This window comes from Rattus rattus, chromosome 2, assembly GCF_011064425.1.
Source record: "Rattus rattus isolate New Zealand chromosome 2, Rrattus_CSIRO_v1, whole genome shotgun sequence".
Taxonomy (NCBI): domain Eukaryota; kingdom Metazoa; phylum Chordata; class Mammalia; order Rodentia; family Muridae; genus Rattus; species Rattus rattus.
In genome coordinates, this window is record NC_046155.1 from 216,464,072 (window position 1) to 216,487,830 (window position 23,759).

The 23,759-nt window shown below is 48.1% G+C and overlaps 1 protein-coding gene across 1 annotated transcript in view; it reads right to left on the bottom strand.

Annotated features, from left to right (window-relative positions):
* The window catches only part of Map3k5 (mitogen-activated protein kinase kinase kinase 5), a 201,429-nt gene that overhangs the window by 14,918 nt on the left and 162,752 nt on the right, over positions 1 to 23,759 (bottom strand). Inside the window, exons 19-24 of the mRNA XM_032894935.1 lie at positions 20,074 to 20,231; positions 17,823 to 18,000; positions 17,070 to 17,090; positions 10,209 to 10,386; positions 9,947 to 10,115; positions 1,374 to 1,559 (exon numbers count right to left, since the gene is read on the bottom strand). Coding sequence (XP_032750826.1) covers positions 1,374 to 1,559; positions 9,947 to 10,115; positions 10,209 to 10,386; positions 17,070 to 17,090; positions 17,823 to 18,000; positions 20,074 to 20,231 — 890 coding nt within the window. The remainder of the gene's footprint in view (positions 1 to 1,373; positions 1,560 to 9,946; positions 10,116 to 10,208; positions 10,387 to 17,069; positions 17,091 to 17,822; positions 18,001 to 20,073; positions 20,232 to 23,759) is intronic.

A 23,759-nucleotide genomic window follows, 5' to 3' on the forward strand; every position in this document is an offset into this window, starting at 1 on the left:
TTGCAGTACCTCCATTTCTTAAATCGATCGGCCTGCTTATGCGTCTAACCGGTCTACCTCTTAGGAAACTGGAGTATTTCGAGTGTGAGTCTTTTTTACCCACGACGTGCCTACACAGCCTCTCATTATACAGAGCGTTGCTCAATGCCTCATTACACAGCACATTACTCAATGAGAGCACTGGACAGGCAAGGAGGAGAGCAGGGGTGAGTGAGTTTCATGTCCGTGTCTGACCTGGGCTCCAGGCCCAGGATTACAACTAAATAGCTCTCATTCTGAACTCTCTGGCCAATTCACTTCCCAACCTCTTGCCCAGAAGCCAATGTGTGGGCAAGCACAGATCAGCTACATCATTCACTCTGTGGCAGATGGCTGGGTTTCCACACTTGCAGTGTAAGCAGGAGGCCTTAGCATTTGATGTTAGTGACAATCGCGCTACCAGCTGCTTGGATCCTCTGTGACCGCAGTCCAGTCAGGAATCTAGTCCTGTTCCTGCCCATGGTACAGCAGAAAGACCGAGCAGTTTCCACTCAGAACACCTGTGCCTGATGAAGGATGGAGATTTGGTTTGGAATGGAGGATGTTTCTTATTTCAAATACAAATGTCAAGAAACCATCTAACACAGGAGTAATACATTACTACGGATTAACTTCTAAATTTTAAATAAAACCACACAGTGTGGTTTCATTATTCACATAACAGGTGCCCTCAAGATACTTTTCCCCCTGCCTTCCGTACCTCGTAAGGGTGGTCTGAGAGTGGTTCATGAGGGTCTACAGAGAAGCCTCACTCAGGAATAAGAGGAAAGGTTTTAAACCAGACTGGCAGAACAACCTCTAGCTTGTGCTGTGTAAGACTGTCAGCGATCTCTCATTGGAAGATGATTAATTTCCACTCACCGACTGTCTGTTCTCTGAACTATGTTTCTGGTGGGAAAACAGTGGATACTTATGAAATGAATCTGTTAAGAATGTTCTGTATGGAAAGCAGAGAAAAGCCATGGGGGCAGAGAGGAGAGATCACCAGTTATCAACAGTGAGCATTCCCAGGTGTAACCATGCATTTCTCGTGGTGGCCAGTAGATGGCGCTTCCTGTACAGCATTGTAAAACACGACTTAAGTTCAGAGGCCAGAGAGTAACCCACCACATAACCCTGAAGAGAAACCCAGCCTCGGGAATGTCTGTAAGTCTTGCTGTTTCCCTTGGTGGCAGCTGTGTGTGTCTCTTGCCTTTGAGGGAACTCATTAAATACCTCACATCTGTCATCCGAAGAGAAGGCAGTTTATCGAGTAAATGAAAGGGAACAGAATTTAAATTGTGACCCGTTTCTGCAGCGGAGTTTGTGGGGGAAACCACGGCACAGGCACTTACCGCATCCTGGAAGCCAAAGAGGACCACCTGCACCTGGCTGATGCCATGGCTGTCGAAGTCCAGCTCCAGCTTGAGCCTGGACAGTGTAGTGGCTATGATTTTCCGGTCAGTGGACCTCACGAACTCTCTGAGGCTCGAGATGAGAGTTGTGATGTGTTCCCACTTGAGTTTAGGCTCTTCAGGACCCTGAAAACAGAACCCACACAAGGCCTGTCACTCCACACTCCGCTCGAGCTGCCGTGCTCACAGTCTTTCCTCAGAAGACCTGAGCTCCACGAGACCCCCTGCTCATGACAAGGAGCCTGTTTGGAGCTCTGAGGCTCCCGACAGTAGCCATCACTGCTGCCAGAAGTAACCAGCCTTCGGAGAAACAGCTATGCCCACGCTGGCGGGCTAGTAGCCAGGCAAAGCCCAAACGGGGTTAGGCTGAGGTGATGAGAATTCTGCTCTCAGAAATTTTAATTGGACACTAACGTGAGACAGAGGCACCGAGCCACGGAATGTTAATGTCAGAGTCTGAAGGCCGAAAGGTCACGACCCAGGTCAGGGAAGCACCCAAGGACACGGGGAGGGGTGGGGGTGTGTGTAGATGCAGGGGAGTAGAGAATGACAATGGGTAGGGAGAAGAGGAGATAGAACAACACAAAACCAGCAACAGCCAAACAAAAGCAAGGACAGAAGGAACAACTGGAGCTTTAAGTCTCCTGGACTCACACCAAGGTTCCTCTCTGCCAGGCTCAGCCGGGTACCAATGGGCTACCTCTCTCCTGGCTGTGTGTATCTATCAAAAGGTGTGCCTGGCCCGTCCACTGCCTTTAAGTCAATTCCTTGTCATAGAAGGGGCCAGCTTGGACACCACCGTTGGAACCCAGCCTTAACAACAATGGGTAATCAGTTATTAAAAAAAAAAAAATAGAACCAAGGAAACGTTTACATATTTAAATCGACCTCTCTTTCAAAATGATTTATTTTATTTTATTATTTTATTGTGAGTAAGACACACTGAGGTGGGAGAGAAAACGTAATTTAAAGATGCTGTTTATCCTCATTTAACTTCAAGAACCAAAAGAATTTTTATTAAGCTCCTTTCTATTTCCTATTGCATTTTCTTACTGTATTATTAAAATTATGTTTCCCCACCGGGCCAATAAAATTCCCATCATTCGAATTCCATGAAAATTTTCAAAAAGCACCCTCACCTTCTTTCTCTACATAAATCCCTGATTCGGGAGCTTGGTCCCATGTTTTAGGTTCTCGTGAGAAAAGTCTAAACTGAAAGGCCTGAAGGCCGTCATTAAAGAAACATTTTAAAATTGCAAGGAGAACAATTACCCGCTTTGTTTTTTTCTCACCGCAAACTAAATGACAGCCAGAGGGAAGATTCACAGGCAACTTTGTAACAACAGGAAAACAGCAGGAGAGAAACCCGAGTTATTCTACAGGCTAGGAGGGCAAACATTTGTTTTTGATATCAGGTTTGTTTTCAAGACAGCAGCAGCAGCAGCAGCCGCAGCAGCAGCAGCGACATGTTGCCTATGGTTTATGGATGTGTGTGTTGCTGTCCTCTACAAGAACAGTCTCTACCCTGGGGAATGCTTCCTGTCCAGACTACCTCATCCCCTTGGCCATCACTACTCTGTCCTAACTCCAGGCCCTCTGTACTACGTCATTAGACGGCTTTCCTTTCTGAGTGAGGATGTTCTGCAGAGTAAAAGTGCCTCAGAACCCCACTGAACTGAGAATAGGACCCTCGTTGAAGGAATCAGAGAAAGAACTGAAGAGCTTGAAGGGGCTCGAGACCCCATATGTACAACAATGCCAAGCAACCAGAGCTTCCAGGGACTAAGCCACTACCTAAAGACTATACATGGACTGACCCTGGACTCTGACCTCATAGGTAGCAATGAATATCCTAGTAAGAGCACCAGTGGAAGGGGAAGCCCTGGGTCCTGCTAAGACTGAACCCCAGTGAACCAGACTGTTGGGGGGAGGGCGGCAATGGGGGAGGGTTGGGATGGGAAGGAAGGGGGGGGGAGGGGATGTTTGCCTGGAAACCGGGAAAGGGAATAACACTCGAAATGTATATAAGAAATACTCAAGTTAATAAAAAAAAAAAAAAAAAAAAAAGTGCCTCAGAACCATGGCAGCATTCGACAAGGAGCCTTTCCCATGAATTAGCATTCATAGGTTTTCTGCAGAAGTCCTCTCTAGTCTTATGTGCACAGGTGTGTGTGTGTGTGTGTGTGTGTGTGTGTGTGTGTGTGTGTGCGCGCGCGCATGTTATATGCGGATATGCACATATGTGAAGGCTACAAGCAGATATTGGGGTATCTTCCTCTGTTCCTCTCTGCCTTATTACATCAAGGTCTCTCAATGACCTTGAAGCCCAAAAACTCCAAGTTCTTCCATCTCTGCTTAGGCTGGGGCATCGGCATGCCCAGCCACGCCCAGTTTTTATGTGAGTGCTGGAGATTTGGATCTGAACTTTGCTCCTTGTTTCCACAGAAAGTGCTCTTGCCCACTGAGCCCTCTCCGTAGGCCCCTATTCTTTATTCCTTAAACTGCTGGTGAATTTGTGGAAGGTAATAAAGTTCAAAGGAGCGTCTGGGGCCGGGGAGATGGTGGCTCAGTGGTTAAGAACGCTCTCTTGTGGGGCTGGGGATTTAGCTCAGCGGTAGAGCGCTTACCTAGGAAGCGCAAGGCCCTGGGTTCGGTCCCCAGCTCCAAAAAAAAAAGAAAAAAAAAAAAAAAAAAAAAAAAAAAAAAAAAAAAAGAACGCTCCCTTGTAAGTATGAAGACCTGAACTCACCCCCCAACACACACGTAAAGAGGGGGGTCTTGTCTTCACCTGCCTGTAACCCCAGTGCCATGAGGCAGAGACTGGTGGATCCTGAGAACTCACTGGCCAGTCAGCCTAGCTTAAAGAGCAAACTTCTTGTTCAGTGAGAGACACTGTCCTAAGGTCAATAAGTCAGAGAGCAACAGAGGAAGACAGAGATCAATCTGCTCTGACCTCCACGTGAGCATGCACCACACATACTATCTCCATCCTATAACACGCTTCAACACACACACACACACACGCACACACACACACACCACACGCAAAACACACACACACACCACACATACTATCTCCATCCTATAACACGCTCAACACACACACACACACACACACCACACACACACCACACACACACACACCACACATACCATCTCCATCCTATAACACGCCTTCAAAAACACACACACACACACCACACACACACACACACACACACAACACAAACACAAACACACCACCCACACACACACAAACACACCACACAAAACACCACCCACAAACAACACACACAAAACACACACACACACCACACACACACCACACACATGCAAAAACACACACACACACACACACACACACACACACACACACACACACCACACACACACACACACACACACACACACACACACACACACACACACACCACATGCACACCACACACACACACATGCAAAACACACACACACATACACACACACACACACACACACACCACACACATGCAAAAACACACACACACACACACACATGCAAAACACACACACACACACACACACACACACACACACACACACACACACACACACACACACACACACACACACACACACACACACACACACACACACCACATGCACACCACACACACACACATGCAAAACACACACACATATATCACACACACATACACACACACACACCACACACATGCAAAACACACACACACATCACACACATGCAAAACACACACACATCACACACACATATCACACACACACACACACACACACACACACACACCACACACACACACACACACACACACACACACACACCACACACACACCACACACACACACATGCAAAACACACACACATATATCACACACACATACACACACACACACCACACACATGCAAACACACACACACACACACACACAACCATACACACACACACATACACACACACCACACACACACACACACACTCACACACACTCACACATACCACACACACATATACAGAACACACACACACACACACACACACACACACACACCCCACACACACAAGATATACACACCACACACACACATACAAGATTTCAAAGAAAAAAAGCTTTACATAGGTTAATATATTAAGGACCTGACTAATAATCCCCTTTGAGATTGTAGACTGAAATGAAAATATTTCTCTAGAAAGGTTTAAAAAACATTGAGAAAATAATTTCTACACAGAAGGGATTGTGATCAAGGTGCATGATGTGAAACTCTTAGCAAATCAATAAACACACTATGTGGGAGGGAAAACAAAAGAAAGTTATTTTTGTCCGGTTGTAGAATGAAAAAGATACTAGGTGACTATTACTAGGTTGGTTGATGGTAACAAGCTCACATCTGTACAGTGTTTTTTATTATGCTCTAGAGTTCCCAGGACTCAGCGACTCCTGTTAGCAATCCCAGGAGGCTTTGTGTAAGAAGGGAAGCAGCTCAGACTCTGAGGAGGGCAGTAACTTACCCAGCCTTTAAATGAGGGAGCCAGGGTTCTGACTAAGGCAAGTCCAAACTTAATCCAAGCTCCTAACTATGTGTCCCCAGCCACCAACTGGAGTCAAGACCCGTTCTGCCACCAAGCCACCATGTGCTGTGACAGATGGATGTCCCTCTTAGGAATTCACAGCATCCTGAACAGTGCAGCCAGCCACTGTCGCCTGACCATTTGGGTATGATTCCGGCTGGCAGTGCCTGGCACTACTCTAGGAGCTTCTTGGTGTCCAAGGCCTTCTCTCTAAGACTGACCTGGATGTGGGTCCTCCATTTTCTCTCACAGGAAACATTCCAGTGGGCTTTGTATTAAAAAATGTAGATATGCTATTCCACTGAAAATAATTTAGGAAAAAACCCCTCAAATTTTAGGAATTTTATAATCAACTATAGCCCAGTGTTAGAACATGTGATTCAGGTATTCCAGGCCCGGGCTTAATCCCAAGAGTGTATTCAGTCAATCAATTAGCCAGTGAATCAGAATTTCAGCAGTCACAGGAAGGACTATTCTGGAAAAGAGAGCTTCAGTGAGGACCCAGGCAGTAGAGTTGCAGCCAACCAGGAGTCAAAGAAACAAAACAAAACTACAAGACCACATCGTCTGTACTGGGAAACCGTACCTTTATGGAATGTGGGTAATCTAGACAATTCCTGACCTAAAAGTAAACATCATAAACTCTCGATCATCGGCAAAGCCTTCACTCCAGCATGGATAAGAGTGACCTTCCACCCCTGCTTTTCCACCATTTGCCATGCCAGGGAGCCAGGGCAGGGTGGAGGGTAAGACTATACACCCTGGAGCCAGACTGTCTGCATCTAACCCCAACTCCATCTTTCAAGGGCGTGTGACTTCAGAAGCTACAAAAGCCCTCTCTGTGCCCATTTCTGCATCACGAAAAGATGGTTGCCAACAGGAGTACACTTTAGTTCTGGCAACCCGAGGACTGAATGAGTACACACGTGGATACTGGCCCGATGGACTATTTGCTGTGGTTCAATGTATCTAATAGCTACCAGCTCTCTTCTCCTTCTCCTTCTCCTCCTCCCCCTCCTCCTCCTCCTCCTCCTCCTCCTGATGGACTATTTGCTGTGGTTCAATGTATCTAATAGCTACCAGCTCTCCCTCCCTCCCTCCTCCTCCTCCTCCTCCGCCTCCTCCTCCTCCTCCTCCTCCTCCTCCTCCTCCTCCTCCTCCTCCTCCTCCTCCTCCTCTGCGAGAATGTTAACTTTGGTGAGATACAGGGTTATTTTGTTCACTATTCTATCCCCTGCACGTGGAACAGAACTGGTGTGATGGTTGTATATGCTCAGCCCAGGGAGTGGCACTATTGGAAGGTGTGGCCCCGTTGGAGTAGGTGTGTCACTGTGGGTGTGGGGTATAAAACCCTCATGCTAGCTGCCTGGAAGTTGTCTCCTCATAGCAGCCTTCAGGAAGACACGGAACTCTCAGCTTTGTCTGCCTGGACGCTGTCATGCTCCCCTCACCTTGATGATACTGGGCTGAAATCTCTGAACCTGTAAGCCAGGCCCAACTAAATGCTGTCCTTTGTAAGACTTGCATTGGTCACGGTGTCTGCTCACTGCAGTAAAACCCTGACTAATACGCCTGACATTCATCAGCTGTGCCGCGTTTGCTGAATGACTAAACGAACTGCAAGTCATGCATCTGCTCCCTCCATCCAACCTTGGTTCATATCTCAGTCTGTCCTATTCTCAGTTCCTGAATGACCCTCATGGGACACCCAGCCTCCCTGACAACCACCCTATCCCCCTTACCTAGAGGCCTGCCTGCCTGCCTTCTTAGGCCAGAACACCTCTTTCCTGGGTCTCATGATCTCTGTGGGCCCTGTTTGAGACAGCTTTCTCTTAGGACCATAGTTGGTTTCCTTCAGAAAGTACCAATAGCATTCTCTTAAGTTCTCCCTGCAGCCCGAACCTTTACTGGCAAACACATTGTTCTACTTATGAGATCCAAAAGGTGGCTATCAGGGAATTCCAATGGTGACAGAATGTTCAGGCTCAGGGACCAGCTCAGAAGTTTAGTGAAGCTGACAAGACCCAGCTGCAGTTCAAGAGTAAAAGCCAAGAAAGAGAACTTGGCTCCCCATCTGTCTCGATGGAAGACAAGGCCAGGCCAACTGTTGGAGTGAGATGCTCATACCCTGGTCCACCCATCTATTCTCTTTGCAGCCGTTTTCCCAGGAGCTAGAGAGGAGCAAAGCTATGCGTGGTCCGCACTGCCACGGTCATGAGCAGTTCATAGTGATTACAGGGCACTGATGCTCACAGGGCCCACAGGGCTAACAGAGGATGACAGACATCACCGTGAGGATTTGCTATGTCTAAGGGAAGAAAGTGTGCATTTGCAAGAAGTCTGAGCTCTGGTGTATGTGCTGGGACTGAGGGATTCCTGTTATCTTAGGCGTAAATAAGGATGGCTAATCCATCTGGACTGGGGTCTTCATTAGATGTGTAAGAGACACTGGGGTGCTCACACACAGAGAGCGGGGCATCTTGGGATACTGGGAGAAGACGGCCATCGGTTCCCAGAGGACAGTAAATGTGTTGACACCTTCACCTCGGATGGTAAGCCTTCCCAATTTCAAGGAGACAAATTTTCTGCTGAGTGAGACACCCGGTTTGTGGCATTTTGTCCTAGCAAGCCAACGGACCAGGGAAAACAGTCTCTTTGGCAAGGTGTTTGGTTGGTTGGTTTGGTCGTTCTTTGCACAGGGATTCTAACGTACTACACAGTTGCTCACAGCTGACCCCCCTACCTCCTGTGTGAATTTAGTGACCTCATAAGCTAGGGTTCCTCCTGCTGATGCTTCCAGTGCTCAGAGGGACAGCTGACAGGCAGCCGTGAGCTAACGTCAAAATCAGCAATCCGTGTAACTTGTTTATCGACCGTGTGAATGAACGGCAGAACTGTGTAGGGACATGAGAATCTGTGTGTACCATCCAAGTACTGAGTCCATGTATGGACACTACGTAAGTCACACTCACTAACTTCCTAATGAAACAGCACATCCATTATTGCTACTGTGGTTGGTCTATCAGAGCCAAGATTTTACTAGGAGGACCGTAAACACCGTAATTCCTTCCATCAGTTCTCTTAAAAATACAAGAACAGGGAGGGAGGGAGGAGTAAAGGAGGAAGAAGAGCGGAAGAAGGGAGCACGGAGAAAAGGATGAAGGACGGACGGATGGATGGACGGAGGAAGGGAAGGAGAGGTAGAGGGTGGGGATGGAGAACAACAAGCAAGATAAAAAGGGAACAATGTTGCTTTTGATGTACAACCATTCACAAACATAGTTTCACACTTAAGGTTTTTTATTTATTTACCCTAATGTATTATTATTATTATTATTATTATTATTATTATTTTATCGTTATTTCAAAATAAGGTCTCCCTATTGTAGCCCAGGGTAGCCTAGAACTCACCATCCCCCTGCCTCAGCCTCTCAGGTGCTAAGACACCCAGCACACAGGTTTGTCTTATCACTCTGAGTCACAAACCCAGATCTCCTAGACAACTCCACGACGTACGCACACAGGTAAAATCTGTAGCATTTGGCTGGGGTATGGTGGGGTGTACCTGTACCCCACATTATCTGGAGGTAGAGTTTTAGGGTAGCTTGAGCCCAGTCTAGGCAGCCCAATGGAAATCAATTATTAAGAAATTAAACTAGCCGGGAGGTGGTGGAGGCGGCGGCCTCTGCACACTCCTTTAATCCCAGTGCTACGGAGGCAGAGGCCGGCCAATCTTTGTGAGTTCAAGGCCAGCCTGGTATACAGAGAGTTCCGGGACAGCCAGGGCTACAGAGGGACCCTGTCTTCAAAACAAAACAAAACAAAACACAAAACACAAATAACAACAAAAAGATTAAATAAAATTTACAAAACGACAACAAACTATGTGTATCTTCAGGAAGGGACGTGCCCCGGAGTCTTTACCTGGGCCAGAGACTCCATTAGGTTCCTCACAACCTTGTCCTGGTCTTCCGTCAGGATCCTGTGAAGGGTCGCCCGCCTTTCGCTATCCTTTCTCAGCATAAAAAAGCCAGAGTCTTTCTCTTCAGGGGACGGGGGCGCACTGTGATCTTCAAAGTTTTCATCCGGAATGCTGTAATAATGAAAATAACGTAAATCAGGGGTTCCTACACAGAGCGACAGTCCACAGGATGTGCCTTTTGGGACACACGAGTCAGCTCTTTACCCCAGGAACAGCGTCCGGATCCCTTTCCCGTCCTTTTCTCCACAGGACTTAGCTCTGGTTTTGAAGGAGAAGGGGTCGGCCTTCAGCTCTGTGTCCGGAGAAACGGAGCCGTACTCGCTGCTGCTGCTGGTGTCTTCTACCAGGACAGGGACCGGCAGCGAGATGCTTCTAAGATACTCTGAAAGGAGGAGAGAAGGTAGCAAACGCGTGAAGAACTTGACACGTATGGGCACGCGTGTCAAACAGACCGGTATCCTTGCCATGCCCTGACTGGATGAATCAAGCTGTGTAGGAAGCTGATCCTGGGATTACTGACCCTGCCTCACTCAACATAACAGGGGTAGGCGGGCCAGGGTTCAGTCAGGAAAGGCTCCCTTGCACCCTGAGAGAAGCCGTCTCTCAGAAGAAAGGAGCATCCCCCAGGACGGAAGAACTAGGCTGCAGGCTCAGCAGGTCCTGGGTTTCCATTTTAACTGATGACGTAAATTGACATTTACAGGTCTCACTTCCCACATCAGGAAACAGGGTGGCATGTACGATTTTAAATTTTACAGCTATATCCTCATGGGTGGGAAGGTGTGCCTTAGTATCTGTGGCTGCCTTGAAAGTAGGAAGGGATGGGGTGTCATGGGTCTAAGCCACAGGTTCTAATCCTGCTTCACCTAAGACAAACAGGCTGACTGCCCACCACGTGTCCCGGCCCAAGGAGGCACTCGAGAAAGCATTCTTTGTTTTTTTTTTAAAAAAAAAAAAAAGGCTTTGGAAACCAAGAAACCTGAGGCCCTCCCTAGCTGCCAGGCAGGAATCCCACTGCAAACTCATGCATCTGCTTGGCTTTGATGGGAGCTCCCCATATTTCATTCCAAACTGTTTTAAAAAGACAGTAAATTTTGCCAGAAACATCTTTAATGTCTCAACATTACAAACACCTCTTACTAAAAATAAGGCGAGTGTAAAGTTATAAAAGAAGCACCCATGGTTGCTTGGAAACCTCTTTTCACTTGATTTCTGTTAAGCCTGGTTGAGCTGATCTCGCCTGAATCTCAGAGACAGTGGATAACCCCACTATGGCAGGTTAGCCATCATTACAGGGGTGCTGGCCACAGGCCACCAGACAAACACCCACCGTGCGACAACCCACTCCTCTCTCTGCTTTACAAACACCCAAACGCAGGACGACCATCCTAGCTTCCCTTCTGTTAGAAGAAATCCTGGCAGAGACCGCCTAGGTGAGGAAGGGTTTACCTCAGGCCACAGTTCTAGGTTAAAAGCCATCACTTCAGGGACCAAGCAAGAGACCCAAGCCAGGAAATGGTGATGCTCACATGATTGGGTTCTCAGACCAATCAAGACAGCCTCCTGCAAACAAACCCAATGGCCACCCTGATCTGACAATTCCTCACTAACACCTTGTTCCCGGGAGATTCCAGACTGTGTTGAGTTGACAAGTAAAACCAACAACAGGCCTTTCATTTCTCCTTTGGCTCCTCTAGGTTGTAGATGTGTGTGTGTGTGTGTGTGTGTGTGTGTGTGTGTGTGTGTGTGTGTGTGTGTAATGTTATATGCTGCATATGTAACTAAAGAAAATATAAAAAAAACTATGTCATAATATTAATGGTAGTTCTTTCTAGAAGATATGACTTAAGGTGAAAGCATTTTCCAAACTTTCTACCATAAGCAAATTTTTTGTACGTGCATACAGGTATGTATGTGTTTGCAGATGTATATGCATGTGTTTGTGCATATATATGTATGGGCCCAAAGGCAAACTCTAGTATTGTTTCCCAGGCACTATATGTTTATATTAAATATTAAATAAATTTGTATATTAAATGAATATATATTATTTATATATGTGTGAATATATATGTATACATATATACACTGCCTTGCTTCCCACCTTGAGAATAATAAACTGAACCTCTGAGCCAGCCTCAACTAAGTGCTGTCCTTTACAGGAGTTGCCTTGGTCATGGTGTCTGTTCACAGCAGTAAAACCCTAGCTAAGGCAGGTAGCCAAAGGGCTTCAGTAAGAACTTGATTGAGCTAGGCGCAGGCTGTAATCTCAGCACTTGGGATACCGAGGCAGGAGGAGGCCAAGAGCCGGCAAGGTGGGGCAGGTGTTAATTTGTAAATCAGTGAGGCTCTACCTCCTCCAGTAAAGGAGGAATCAGCACCACGATCACTTGAACTTCAAAAGCAGAACTGGTATCCTGGGAATGAACAGACCATACTGTTTGCACGAGCAGCTAAGACTTTCCTACCTTGTGCTTCTGTAAACGTATTCATGTGAGGCGTACGCACGCCTGTCTACAGAGAGGGAGCGAGGCCTTCAGTTAGCCTACGTTTTACCTCTCTGGTCTCATTAGGTGGTTTGAATAGCCAGCAAGGAGAAAGTGTCTTGTGCGTTTCAAGGTTGCTATGGATACTGATTGCCTAAAAGGAGGCCTAGTGGGGTAAAAGTCTACATGCTTAAAGGCGGAACCCAGGACCTGTCAATCACCTTAAAATGAAAAGGACTTCTGGGGACAACACGTGTAGTCCTGGCTCTCCTCAGCCTGAGGAAAAAAATCAACCCGTGGACCTGGTTCTAAATTGCTTCTCTTGTTAAGCCCAGCCTCGTGAAAACAATCAAAATGTCTCCAAGGTTTCTGTTCTCTAAATATTAATGATATAATATACCATTTACATATTATGATGAGAAAGAATACAAGATGGAGGGGGAAATCTTTCTAGTAGGCAGGAGGTGTCATTTGATGATTCAAGGCAAGACGTCTGGAGCTCAAAAGAAGTTTGTGTCAGAGGTGTGACTTCAGTCACCAGTGATTGCAATGTAATTCAAAGCAAGGAATGCCCTAGTTTAGGGAAAGGTAGCGCACCCTTCCAGAATACCAATATTTTATAGAAAGGGAAGAGAGAGGCATCGGCAATGGAGAATGTTGAGGCCCAGTCATGGGACGAGAGGACAGGTAGATGAGGTATCAGAGAGGCCGGCACAGGGCATGGCTGAAACAAGACAAAACAGGCTTTCAGGCAAGAAGGCTCTGAGAAGTGGGGAGCTGAGGAAGTTCCTCTTGGATTTACCTCCCTGGGCCTCACTGGCAAGTTTAGTCAAAGCGGGTTCAGAGGTCAAGTGGAAGGGCAAATACTAGACTGCAAGGAATAGAAAGCAGAGAGGGCACTGTCTGAGGAGGATCAGGTCATGACAGAAGCCACCAGAGGCAAGTGTATATGACTTATATGGGGTAGGGGCGCTGGGTGGAAAGGACCCTTCTGGGCTCCTGGCCTTTGGTGGTTGCTGTCTGTCATTAGGGCTAGGAAGAAGGAAAGGGATACTTGGGTTTCCATTTACATGCTTATGAGGGAACTGTTCTAGATCGTTTGGCTTGCTTTCTCATGTTCTGGAGCTCTGCAGGCCGAGAGGAAGAGCTGTGCCTCCCCAGGAACAAGCTGACAGACCTTGAACAGCGCCGACACTCGGATCCCAACTCAGACAGGGGAGTACAGCGCTCAGGCTGTGGGATGGGAGCTGGAAAGGGTTTCTAGTCACTGGCAGTCTTACTGCCAATGCCCTGCCCGGTCCCACGAAGCCTGAGGCTATGAGGAGCTGGCTGCAGAAATCTTTAGAGGGGTTGATGGAAAAGAGTGTGAGTCCAGAATCCTCTAAAGGAAAGCTTTCCCGGAAGGCCAGGGTTTGGTTGGGGAAAGGGGCAGGTGGTCCCATCTAGGGATGGGACCCAGGTTGGCAAGAATTCCCATCTAGAGGAAGAAGGGGGCGCTGCTATTTCAATGGAAGTAGCTATGTTCTCACTTGGGGAAAGCGAGAGTTTGTCGGAGGCAATTTCTGTGAGGAAATCTCAGGTTAGAAGAGCTATTCAGGGGCAACTGGGACCTGCTAGGTTCCCCACTCACACAATCTAGGGATAAAGCTCCCCTCCAAAACAAAGCCTGCCAGCTTACCTGTCTCCAGTTGCCCAAGCCTTGGAGAACGGTCCCCACACCTTAGCTGCTCTAAGTTGGCTGAACTTTCTCAAGAGAACAGGAGCCCGGGCTACACTTGCAGGCCGTGGGCAGGGCCAGGCGTTGTTGTAATGACTAAGCAAGCATGCAGTTAGTCCAGGTAAAAGGATCCGAGTCTGAGTCACTTCTACACACCGAGTGTCCATTGCTAACATCCCTTGTGCTAGATGAACAGCGCCATTGAACCAGTGACATTAAATAAACAAACCATCCTCCGCCTAGCTAGGAGAATGATGACTGGTTTCACCCTACAACGTGGTAGCTGGAAGACTCAGATGATTAATTATTTATATTAACTAACATCTATCTAAATAAAAGACCAGTGCCTCAGCCATAGGCACCGTCGTTGAGTGTGAGACAACCACATAGGGTCTGGTGGGTGACGTACTGGATGGTGAAGACATAGGACACTTCTGTTGTTAGAAAGTTATGGACTCAGTGCTGGTCGGCGACCCCATTCCAGATCAAGCTCTCCTCCTGCTCTCTGCCCCTCTGCTAATTCTTTAGTATTTGGCGACGAGCCCTGTGGGATCCAAGCCTGAACACTTTGTCCAGTTTTGTCCTCTGCACACATGCTAACCAGAGGTAGTGCTAAGCCACCATGTTCCTGGTAGGGAAGTTGTCTGTGCTCTACCCAGGCATAGGGATATGACCTATAAAATACACCCAGGAAAAGGGGATAAAGAAAGGATTTCTTTTTGTCATCTAGAAACCCCAGTCATAGTCACGGATGTAATGGGTTGGAGGCACAAAGGTCGCAGAAACCCCGAGGACAGCGAGATGGTACTTTTGCTCCTGGTTCAGGGTAGCACGTGTGTCTTACCTGCTACCTGGGGATGCAGGGGATGGCCCCTTCCTTTGAGGGCAACCTTGTTCAGGTAGGGGGCGGGTAGATCATGGAGGAATAATCTCTGGGAGGGGGAAACTCAAGAGAATTTTGAACAGGAGAATCGTGGGGGCCATAAGGGAAAGAGCAGGGATCTGCAGGCTGTGGGAACAGCCTCTGGGGAAGCAGGTGCTGAGCAAAGGAGGCGGGCGACAATAAGAACAGTCACAACCGCCTTCGAAGTGCCTGTGTTTGTCACTGTGGAGAGTAAGTCACGTTCAACGTCACTCAGTCCACAGGGAACCCAAGTCTGACTCCAACACCCATCTGCTGACTCTCTAAAAATCCCAAGACCTTATAATAGCTTACCTAGAGTTGGACTATAAAGCTAGGGCGGAGTCCTGATCCCTGCAGAGTTATCCTGAACACAGAGGGGAAGGATCCAGGAGCCACAGCCGACCAGCAGAGATAACCTGAAATCTCATGCTCACCGAGAAGGCTAGGAGTCGCAGTGAGCCCAGTTAAGTTCACGGAAGTTCACGTATGTGGGTGGGAAAGGTTTCCCACAAATGAAAACCATGACCTTCAGAAGGGACCAAGTGATGCCAGACCAAGAGGCCGGGCACAGCCCCCACGCTCCTTCAGAACACTAGTATTGTCTCAGAATCAAATCTGGGAAGCAACTAGCACAGCGTGACAGCTGAAATAAGCTGCATGTCACGCATGAAGAAGAGATAACAGAGGCCAAGGGATCAAAACTGACTTCTGTGCCATGTGGGGTGCTCAAAAAAACCAAGAAGCACTGTGGGGTGGACCCTGAGGAAATGCAGGGGCTGCTTTCCACATCCCAGGATGCCCGTGGATAACGGAGGCAGCAACCTAGTCCTGTCTTAGAGCCAGCTCCCAACTAGAATCACAGAAGGACAACCGTAGTGACGGTGACTGGAGAAAGTCTGGGGACTGGGGAAAGCCTGGGCCTCTACTCTAGGCTGACTGGCTCTGAGGCAGCTAGGCAGCCGGCTGAGACCTGCTGGGGCTAACCTCCTGCCACAAGGGACATTAAAGCGCTCTCACTCCCACCAGCCGCCCACCACGGCCAGGCGCCTCCCCTCATTACTCTTTGAAATGCTTTCCCTGACCTGAGAGCAAACTGGACTTCTCGGTTAGGATTCGCAAACACAACTCTTTGCCCACTAGAGGGCACTGTACTGTCCTAAGATGCCCAGAGAAGGTGTCATCCCCCTGCCCCCCCCAAAAAAGGCCTAAGTAGCCAACTGGCTCACAGATTTCATCCAACTGATGATTTAAGAAAATGGTCACTACCCTGCACTCAGGGAGCAATGATTCAGGTCTCCGTTATGGAAGAGGCATGTGTTTGTACAGGAGGGAGCTGAGCCAGGCTCACAGCTGTGTGAATCCTTAGTGCACAGACTCCTCCCAGGTAAGCTGTGGTGGGGAGGAGGGGAAGAGAGGGAGGAAGAGGAGGAGGAGAAGGGGGAGGAGGGGAGGAAGAGGAGGAGGAGAAGGGGGGGAGGGGGGGAGGGGGGGAGAGGAGGAGGAAAAAGAGGAGGAGGAAGAGGAGGAGGAGAAGGGGGGAGGAGGAAGAGGAGGAGGAGGAGGAAGAGGAGGAAGAGGAGGAGGAGGGGGGGAGGAGGAGGAGAGGAGGGGAGGAGGGAGGAGGAGGAGGAGGAAGAGGAGGAGAAGAAAGAGGAAGAGGAGGGGAGGAGGAAGAGGAGGAGGAGGGGAGGAGGAGGAAGAGGGGGGAGAGGAGGAGGGGGAAGAGGAGAGAGAAGAAGAAGAAGGAGGAGGAGAAGGAGAAGGAGGAGGGGGAGGAGGAAGAAGAGGAGGAGGAGGAGGAGGAGGAGGAGGAAGAGGAGGAGGAGGAGAAGGGGAGGAGGGGAGGAAGAGGAGGAGGAAGAGGAGGAAGGAGGTGGTGACCATAAAAAAGTGTGGCAATGTATCAGTCACACTTTGCCAGTTCTCAGGTTAGTGGGCAAGAGTAAAACACAACTCACCATTCGATCCAGTCGAGAGAGCTGTGGGGGGAGGGGAAAAAAGCAAACAGTGTACATTAGCTTCGTCGTTAAACTGGGCAGTCAGTAAAACCTGAGCCCTTGAAAGGGGTCAATGTCGTTTCCTGCTATCCATCCGCCCATCCTTATCCAAGACAAACACCCAAATGCCAAGGACAAATGGATCCGTTGCCCCATCTCTCTTTCTGAAATGAATTATGGAGTCACTGACAAAAATTCGCTTATAATTTACACCTCCATGCTAATCGTTGCTAGCAACCAGACCCCCTGTATCCCTTCCTCCTTTCCTTTCTTTCCTCTCATTTTTGACAACTGTTCAGAAACAGTCTCTGGGAGGTGGCGGGTATTTTCTACGGCCTCCAACTAAAAGGCTTCATTAACTAGATGTTTGGGAATTTAATAGTTTTGTTACAGCCGGTAGCCCACTGGTGGCAATGTGGAGTTTCCACCCTGAAGGACCAGAGTTACCTCTTTCACACTGTAGAAAGTCCTGGCGGCTGATACAGTAACTACAGTCTATGGGCTGGGAGGTCATTACGGAGGAGGCCCCAGCATTTGGGGAATGGATAGTGGTGTGACTTCCCGATACAGAAGCAGATGCCTGAAAGCAACGTGCTGTTTGCACCAATTAATTTCCAGCGATACAGTAAATGGATGCTCCTTATAGAAACGCTCTTCCCTTTAAATGCTTAAGACTTAGAAACTGACCCACACCCTCTCCGTGCAACCACGTACCCGAGAGTTTGGGCTGTGTCTTCTTCTTTTTGCTGGAAACTTTTAGGAACTCATCAACAAGCAGGTCATTAGCACAGGCTCTCTTGTCAGGGTCTGGTTCAAAACACTTCAGTATGAACGCCTTGGCCTCGGCAGACATGGACTCTGGGATCTCGGGGTGGACCTTAAACATCCCCACCTAAAGCAAAATGAGAAGCACGCTGAGTCTCCCAACAGTCCTCTCTCACCGCATCCCCTCACCTTGCCCCTTTTTCTATCTCTTCTCCCTGTGGTCCCCAGGGTTTCATGCATTAAGTGGCCAGACACTGTGCTGTGTCCCCAGCCTGCCCGAGGCTCTCTGCAGACTACAGGGTACTTCCAGACTTTTGTAGCTTTAGCAACGATGCAGGAAGGGTAACTAGCCAAAGACAGACACAGTACAGGGCAATAAGACATTCCTTCAAAACCCGTGAACGCTCTAATATACAGCGCACTCTAAAAAAGATATTTTGCTGAGCTCACTGAGCTGTTCAGAGCAGCTATATGGTAGGCACGGGGGCCGGAGTTTTTCCGTTTGCGGACATCACGGAACCCTCTCTGCAACTAGGTGAACTATCGTCCTACTTACAGGAAAACAGGGCTTCAGAGAGAAGCACCTTGATTTGATTTGCTTAAGGCTCATGTTCCTTCCCCATCTCAAATCACCACCGTCAAGAAATATTTAGGAGCACTTTGAAATTAAAGCATATTTTATACTGCAGTTAGAATCAACTTTAGTATCTCAAAGGGTCGGGGCAGGTGAGATGGCCCATTTAAAAGCACTTGACAATCAAGCCTGAGAACCTGATGTTTGACCCCTGGGACCCAAGGTGGAAGAGACACGTTGTCCTCTGGTTCTTCACATGCACGACAGCAAGTGCACACACACACACACACACACACACACACACACACACACACACACACACACACATACACACTCACCACGGTTTCACATACTGTACAACTCAATGATGTCTTCATGTACCTTGTTATATATAAATGTATCCTAAGAAGTAATGATGTATTTGTAATAACTATATACCCTTTATGTTAAAAAATAATTCTAGGTGCTTTGCACAGATTATCTCACATCCCTCAGAAAATTCCCGTGAGAGAACCTGCTTTGCTCCTTACTCTGTACCTACTGATAAGGGGGTTCAATAATCTGCCCAATGTTCCATGCACGCTGACCCTGCTGGAGCCTGCATCAGAACACGGTATAGCAGTGTCAGGGGCTGTAGGATCCAGCCTGAGACCTTATCGCTTCTCAGGAGCAGTGGAGGCTGCCTTCCAGGGCCGGAGGTATGCGAACCTATCACCCGATAATTACCACATTAGGGATAATAAACAGCATCTTCCAAAAGTGCTGTCGGTGGAGCTTAGCATAAGGGATAGAACTCAGAGCTTCCAATGCTCACTCTTCATTTGCATACCAGCTTTTCAACAAGTGTGAGGTAGATCGCCCTTGGTACAAATGGGGATGGTACATAAGTATCACAGGGTCCCTGGCAAGAAGCCATCTGCAGAGGGGCAAGGGCTGTGCAACCGGCTAACAGTTACATCAGAGGTCCCTGTGGTACAGAGCAGGGACCAGAGCTTCCTGGGAGACAGGCAGCCTGGCTGGGAGGACTTTAGGGTCACTGCCTTGTCCAAATTTCAGGCCTGTATATTTCTATATCACTGCCCTCTGCACCCGGGGTGGGGGTAGGGGTGTGTTCTCACTTTCCAGAATTACTTATGGGAAAACAGACCGAAGGAACAGTCTAGGGAAATAAAGTTGGTTTACTCAAGATGGCAATTATACCCTTTATAAGAATGGATTCTTTAAACGTTTGTAGTAGAGAGATGCAGATTTAAATGTTACTTTGTGGAATTTTTGCGTTCCTACGTGCCTTACCACTGTGACAGATCCCCAGCCCCTCAGAATACTCTTACAATTTTCTTACATGAGAAACGCCCACACTGTCTCCCAGAGTGTAGAGTCCTGTGTTGTTTACACTGGGCTGTAAGAAGCTTACACGGAATCTCAGTTTAGAACGGAGGAAACTGAGGTGAAGGTGTAGAGTGGACTGCAGTGGGGGAGAAAAGCTCTCCTCGACCCCGACTGTGGCTCAACGAGTGCTTCCTGTAGCTTCTCCCCTAACAAACTCCAATATCCATGCATGCACAAAACACCCGTCAGCTATACGAATCTTTCACCCCTCTGTGTTTAACGTGTCATGTGTGTGACCTTGAACATGGCTGCCTGGGGCTCTCCTAGTTCATAAAACGGTGGTTTTCCAGTAGCCATTTCGATGATCGTACAGCCCAGTGACCAAATGTCGGCGGCCTTTCCATAGCCTCGTGGTCCTTTATCGATGATTTCTGGCGCCATATACTGAAGGGTACCTGGGAATAATGCAAACACGTTTCCACTTTAGAAAGGCAAAGAGGGATACCTAAGGATCATTTTAAATTTTCCATATAAATAGAACAATTAAGAAAATATGATTCAGGTCCCAATATCTCATCTTTCTCCGAGATCCAGCATTCTCTGCAGTTAGTAAAAGTAGAAATGTACGTGTTCACGATGGATTTGTATCACTGAAACAGAACAGTTCATCGATAGCATTTGGTTATGCATGGTTTAAGGCTCATGTGCCCCTCTAAGGGATGCCTTAGAGTCTTAACCATAGTTGGTCGGTTTCTGTTGTTGCTGTTCAGAACAGTAGGGAATACAATATATGTATTTCTGCATTCAGTTCTTCCCATCTATGACGACTCTATGTGTACTTTTCCAGAGAAAAATCTAGTTCTTTCGCTGATCTCATTCAAGCTATATAGTCCCCAGTTCCTGAACCTAGTATTTGACTCATAGATTCCCATCGTGGAGATCACTGTGGTTGGAGAAATGAGCCGGGACAAAGGCCAGTCCCAGTGCCACCAAAGATGAGAGCAAAACAGTGGTTATGAGACGCGGCCGGAAGTATGGACGTGAGAGACTGGGCGATGGGAGTCAGTCAGCACTGTGTGATAGAAAGTAAGGAGAAAGACGTCTACCCCATGGCAAAGACAGGAGGTAGCGATAACCAAGAGTGTGCTTGTGTTACAAACAAACAAACAAACCAACCAACCCAACAAGACAAAAACCAAGAAACTAGAAAGAGGATTACATGGTACCCATCAGTTGTGCAATCCTTCATGTCTCAAGAGGAAGGACCCACACGGACAGAGCTATGGCTCAGCAGACAAAAATAACGAGCACCGGGATTCTGAGAGCTATGATGAAAAGTAATTAAAAGACTTCCGGTGTGCGTGGCTCTGTATATTAAATATATACAATTCCTACTGTGGGTCTTAGCAAGACTTTAAGGTAGCGAGCGGTTCTCAACCCGTGGGTCGTGACCCCTCTTGGAGTCGAACGACCGTCAGATTCTGTGTTATCAGATGTTTACATTATGACTCATGACAGGAGCAAAATTACAAAGTAGCAACGAAAATCATTTTATGGTTGCGGGGGTGGGGGATGGGGGATGAGGGGTTGGCGGGGGGGGAGCTCACCACAACATGCAAAACTGTGTTAAAGAGTCACCACTTTAAGACGGTTAAGAACAAACTGTTTAATGGATCAAAGACAGGTCACGAAGCCGCTTTGAGGTAAATAGTAAGAGTGGACAAGAATAAACTGAGCAGGAGAGGGGTGGGGGTATGCAGAGCCGGTGGGAGACAGGGTGTGGTGTGGTGGAGAGGGACGGGCAGTGGAGGGAACCTTTTGGTGTTAGTTCTGGCCTTGAGGAAATGCAGGAAAGGCTTTCCTCCTGGTGCTAGGTGAGTGAGAAGCAGGGTCTGAAAGGCACTGGGCTCCAAGGCAGGTCACACCTTGTCAGACATGAGGGCTTTGTCATTGTTTCCTCTGCATGGAAGTCACTGGGACCTCTGGTGGACATTTTGGCTGCAATGTTGAGGGTGAACAGGAGGGGGCAGAAGTGGAAGCAGAGAGGCTGAGCGAGGCAGCCGGGACAGGAGAGCTGTGGTACCGGAAGGGTGACAGCCCATCCCACTTCTGGACCGACAGCTCCCTTGATGGTGGGATTGCAGCGTGAGAAAAGGCGCCAGTGACAGCCAAAGTCTCGAGTGGCCCTCGGTGGAGATAGGCAAGAGTGTGGGTGGGAAAGGTTTGAGGAGAAGGTAATTAATTCCACTTAGCATGTTAAGTCTAGTTCAGACCTCAGATCTTTACTAAACAGTCTTGTGACCTTGGGCAAGCGATTTAGTCTCTTTGAACCTTAATGTTCTCACCATAAACCGGGATAATGATGCCTCCTAATTAGGGTTTATGTACAAATTTCAGTGTGTACAATGCACCATGCACCCAAGTGAAGTATGCAGTCAGAACACTGTAAGTGATGACTACCCTCTGCCTTGCCCCTCACCCACATCACCACGGTCTGAAATAGAGCCAGGTCTCTCCTACATTCAGCAATGGTGAAGAGGCTTCTTGACCCCGAGACAATCAGGACTACAGAGCCCACTGTGTTGAAAGAACCAAGGCCTGCACGCCAAGGCTCTCAGATCAGCACTAAAGAGAAATCTGAGTGCATTAGTCATACACCGTACACATCGCCTTCCTGTGTGGCCAGTGGGAGAGGTAAGGGCCCAGGGCCCCCAGTGAGGACTCCTTCCCTGCAATGCCTTGGGGGATTAAGGACAAAATTTCAAGATGAAAAGAAGATATTAAATCAACATCCTGTCCCCAAACATTGCAGAAGTAGGAATTCTCATCTCCCAAGTTGCTAGGTCTGGGCAACATCTACATTGCGGCTTGCCAAGCTGAGGGAGAACGAGGGAAGAAGTGCAAACATGGGGGGAGTTGCCAGTAGGCTTGAGTTCATTTTAAAATACGTCGTAAATATGGGCAATCCTGTGTCTGAAATACATCGGAGTGTAGGAGGCGGTGCAGACTGTTGGATCTGAGAGACGAGCAGGATCCCTCCCTCCTCCTGCCCGCCTCTGAGGACACCAGCACAGATGCAGAGTAAGCCGGGGAGGAAGGTGGACTGCAAGCTAGTGTGAGAAGAGCAGAGAGAGAGAGGAAACCCTGAGCTCAATCACAGACAAACTGCCGTGACCACTGGAGATGTCTCCCTCTTCTTCCCACCAACGTCCCTATTTGCAAAACGGAGGCGTTTCCATCTACCACAGAGGATTCGAAAGCGGGGACATCTGGCCATCTTGCTTTACATTAAATAAAAAATTAGTCACGGACTCCTTAACTTTTCTTTTAAGTCAATCTCTAAATCTCTGGCCCTGCCCTCTTCTTCTAAGAATGACGGCACCTAGTGCTCCTGGAGAGGTAGCTTGAGAACATGGCGGAGAGACGTGTTCGCTGGCTCGGTATCTAATGGGCAGTCATCCATCTGTTGAGCTCTATTTTCCTCAGGACTCTGCCTCCGAGGCTGCTCAGTCACTGCGTTGCCTAATTTCTCATCTCCCCCTCTTCCAAGCGGATGAGTCACTTCCCCTTTTCCGAACTGAAACCTTAGGGTTATTTATATTGTGGGATTGATTCCTGAGAGAAAACAGAGTAAGAAGGAGGGAAACTGGAAGCCTAGATAGGAAGTGGTTGGAGTATGAGTAAGAATCAGAGAGGCTGGGCTAGCGCATGTTTGTCAACAGCAGTTTTGTGGGAGGGTCACTGTGGCTGTAAAGCCAGTCAAGAAAAAAAGAAAAAAAGACCGGGAAACAAAAAGCAAGTAAGTAGCCTTCAGTGGTTTTCGCACAGGCTGAGCCACTCCGAACCCCAAGAAGACAGAAGGGGAAGTCAGACCCGGTACACCATTTTCCAGTGAGCACCAGGCAATCTCAGCGTCAGTGTTCGTGAGAAACCTTAGTTTATCTCTCACCTGATGCTGGGGCTTAGCAATTACACTTTTAATT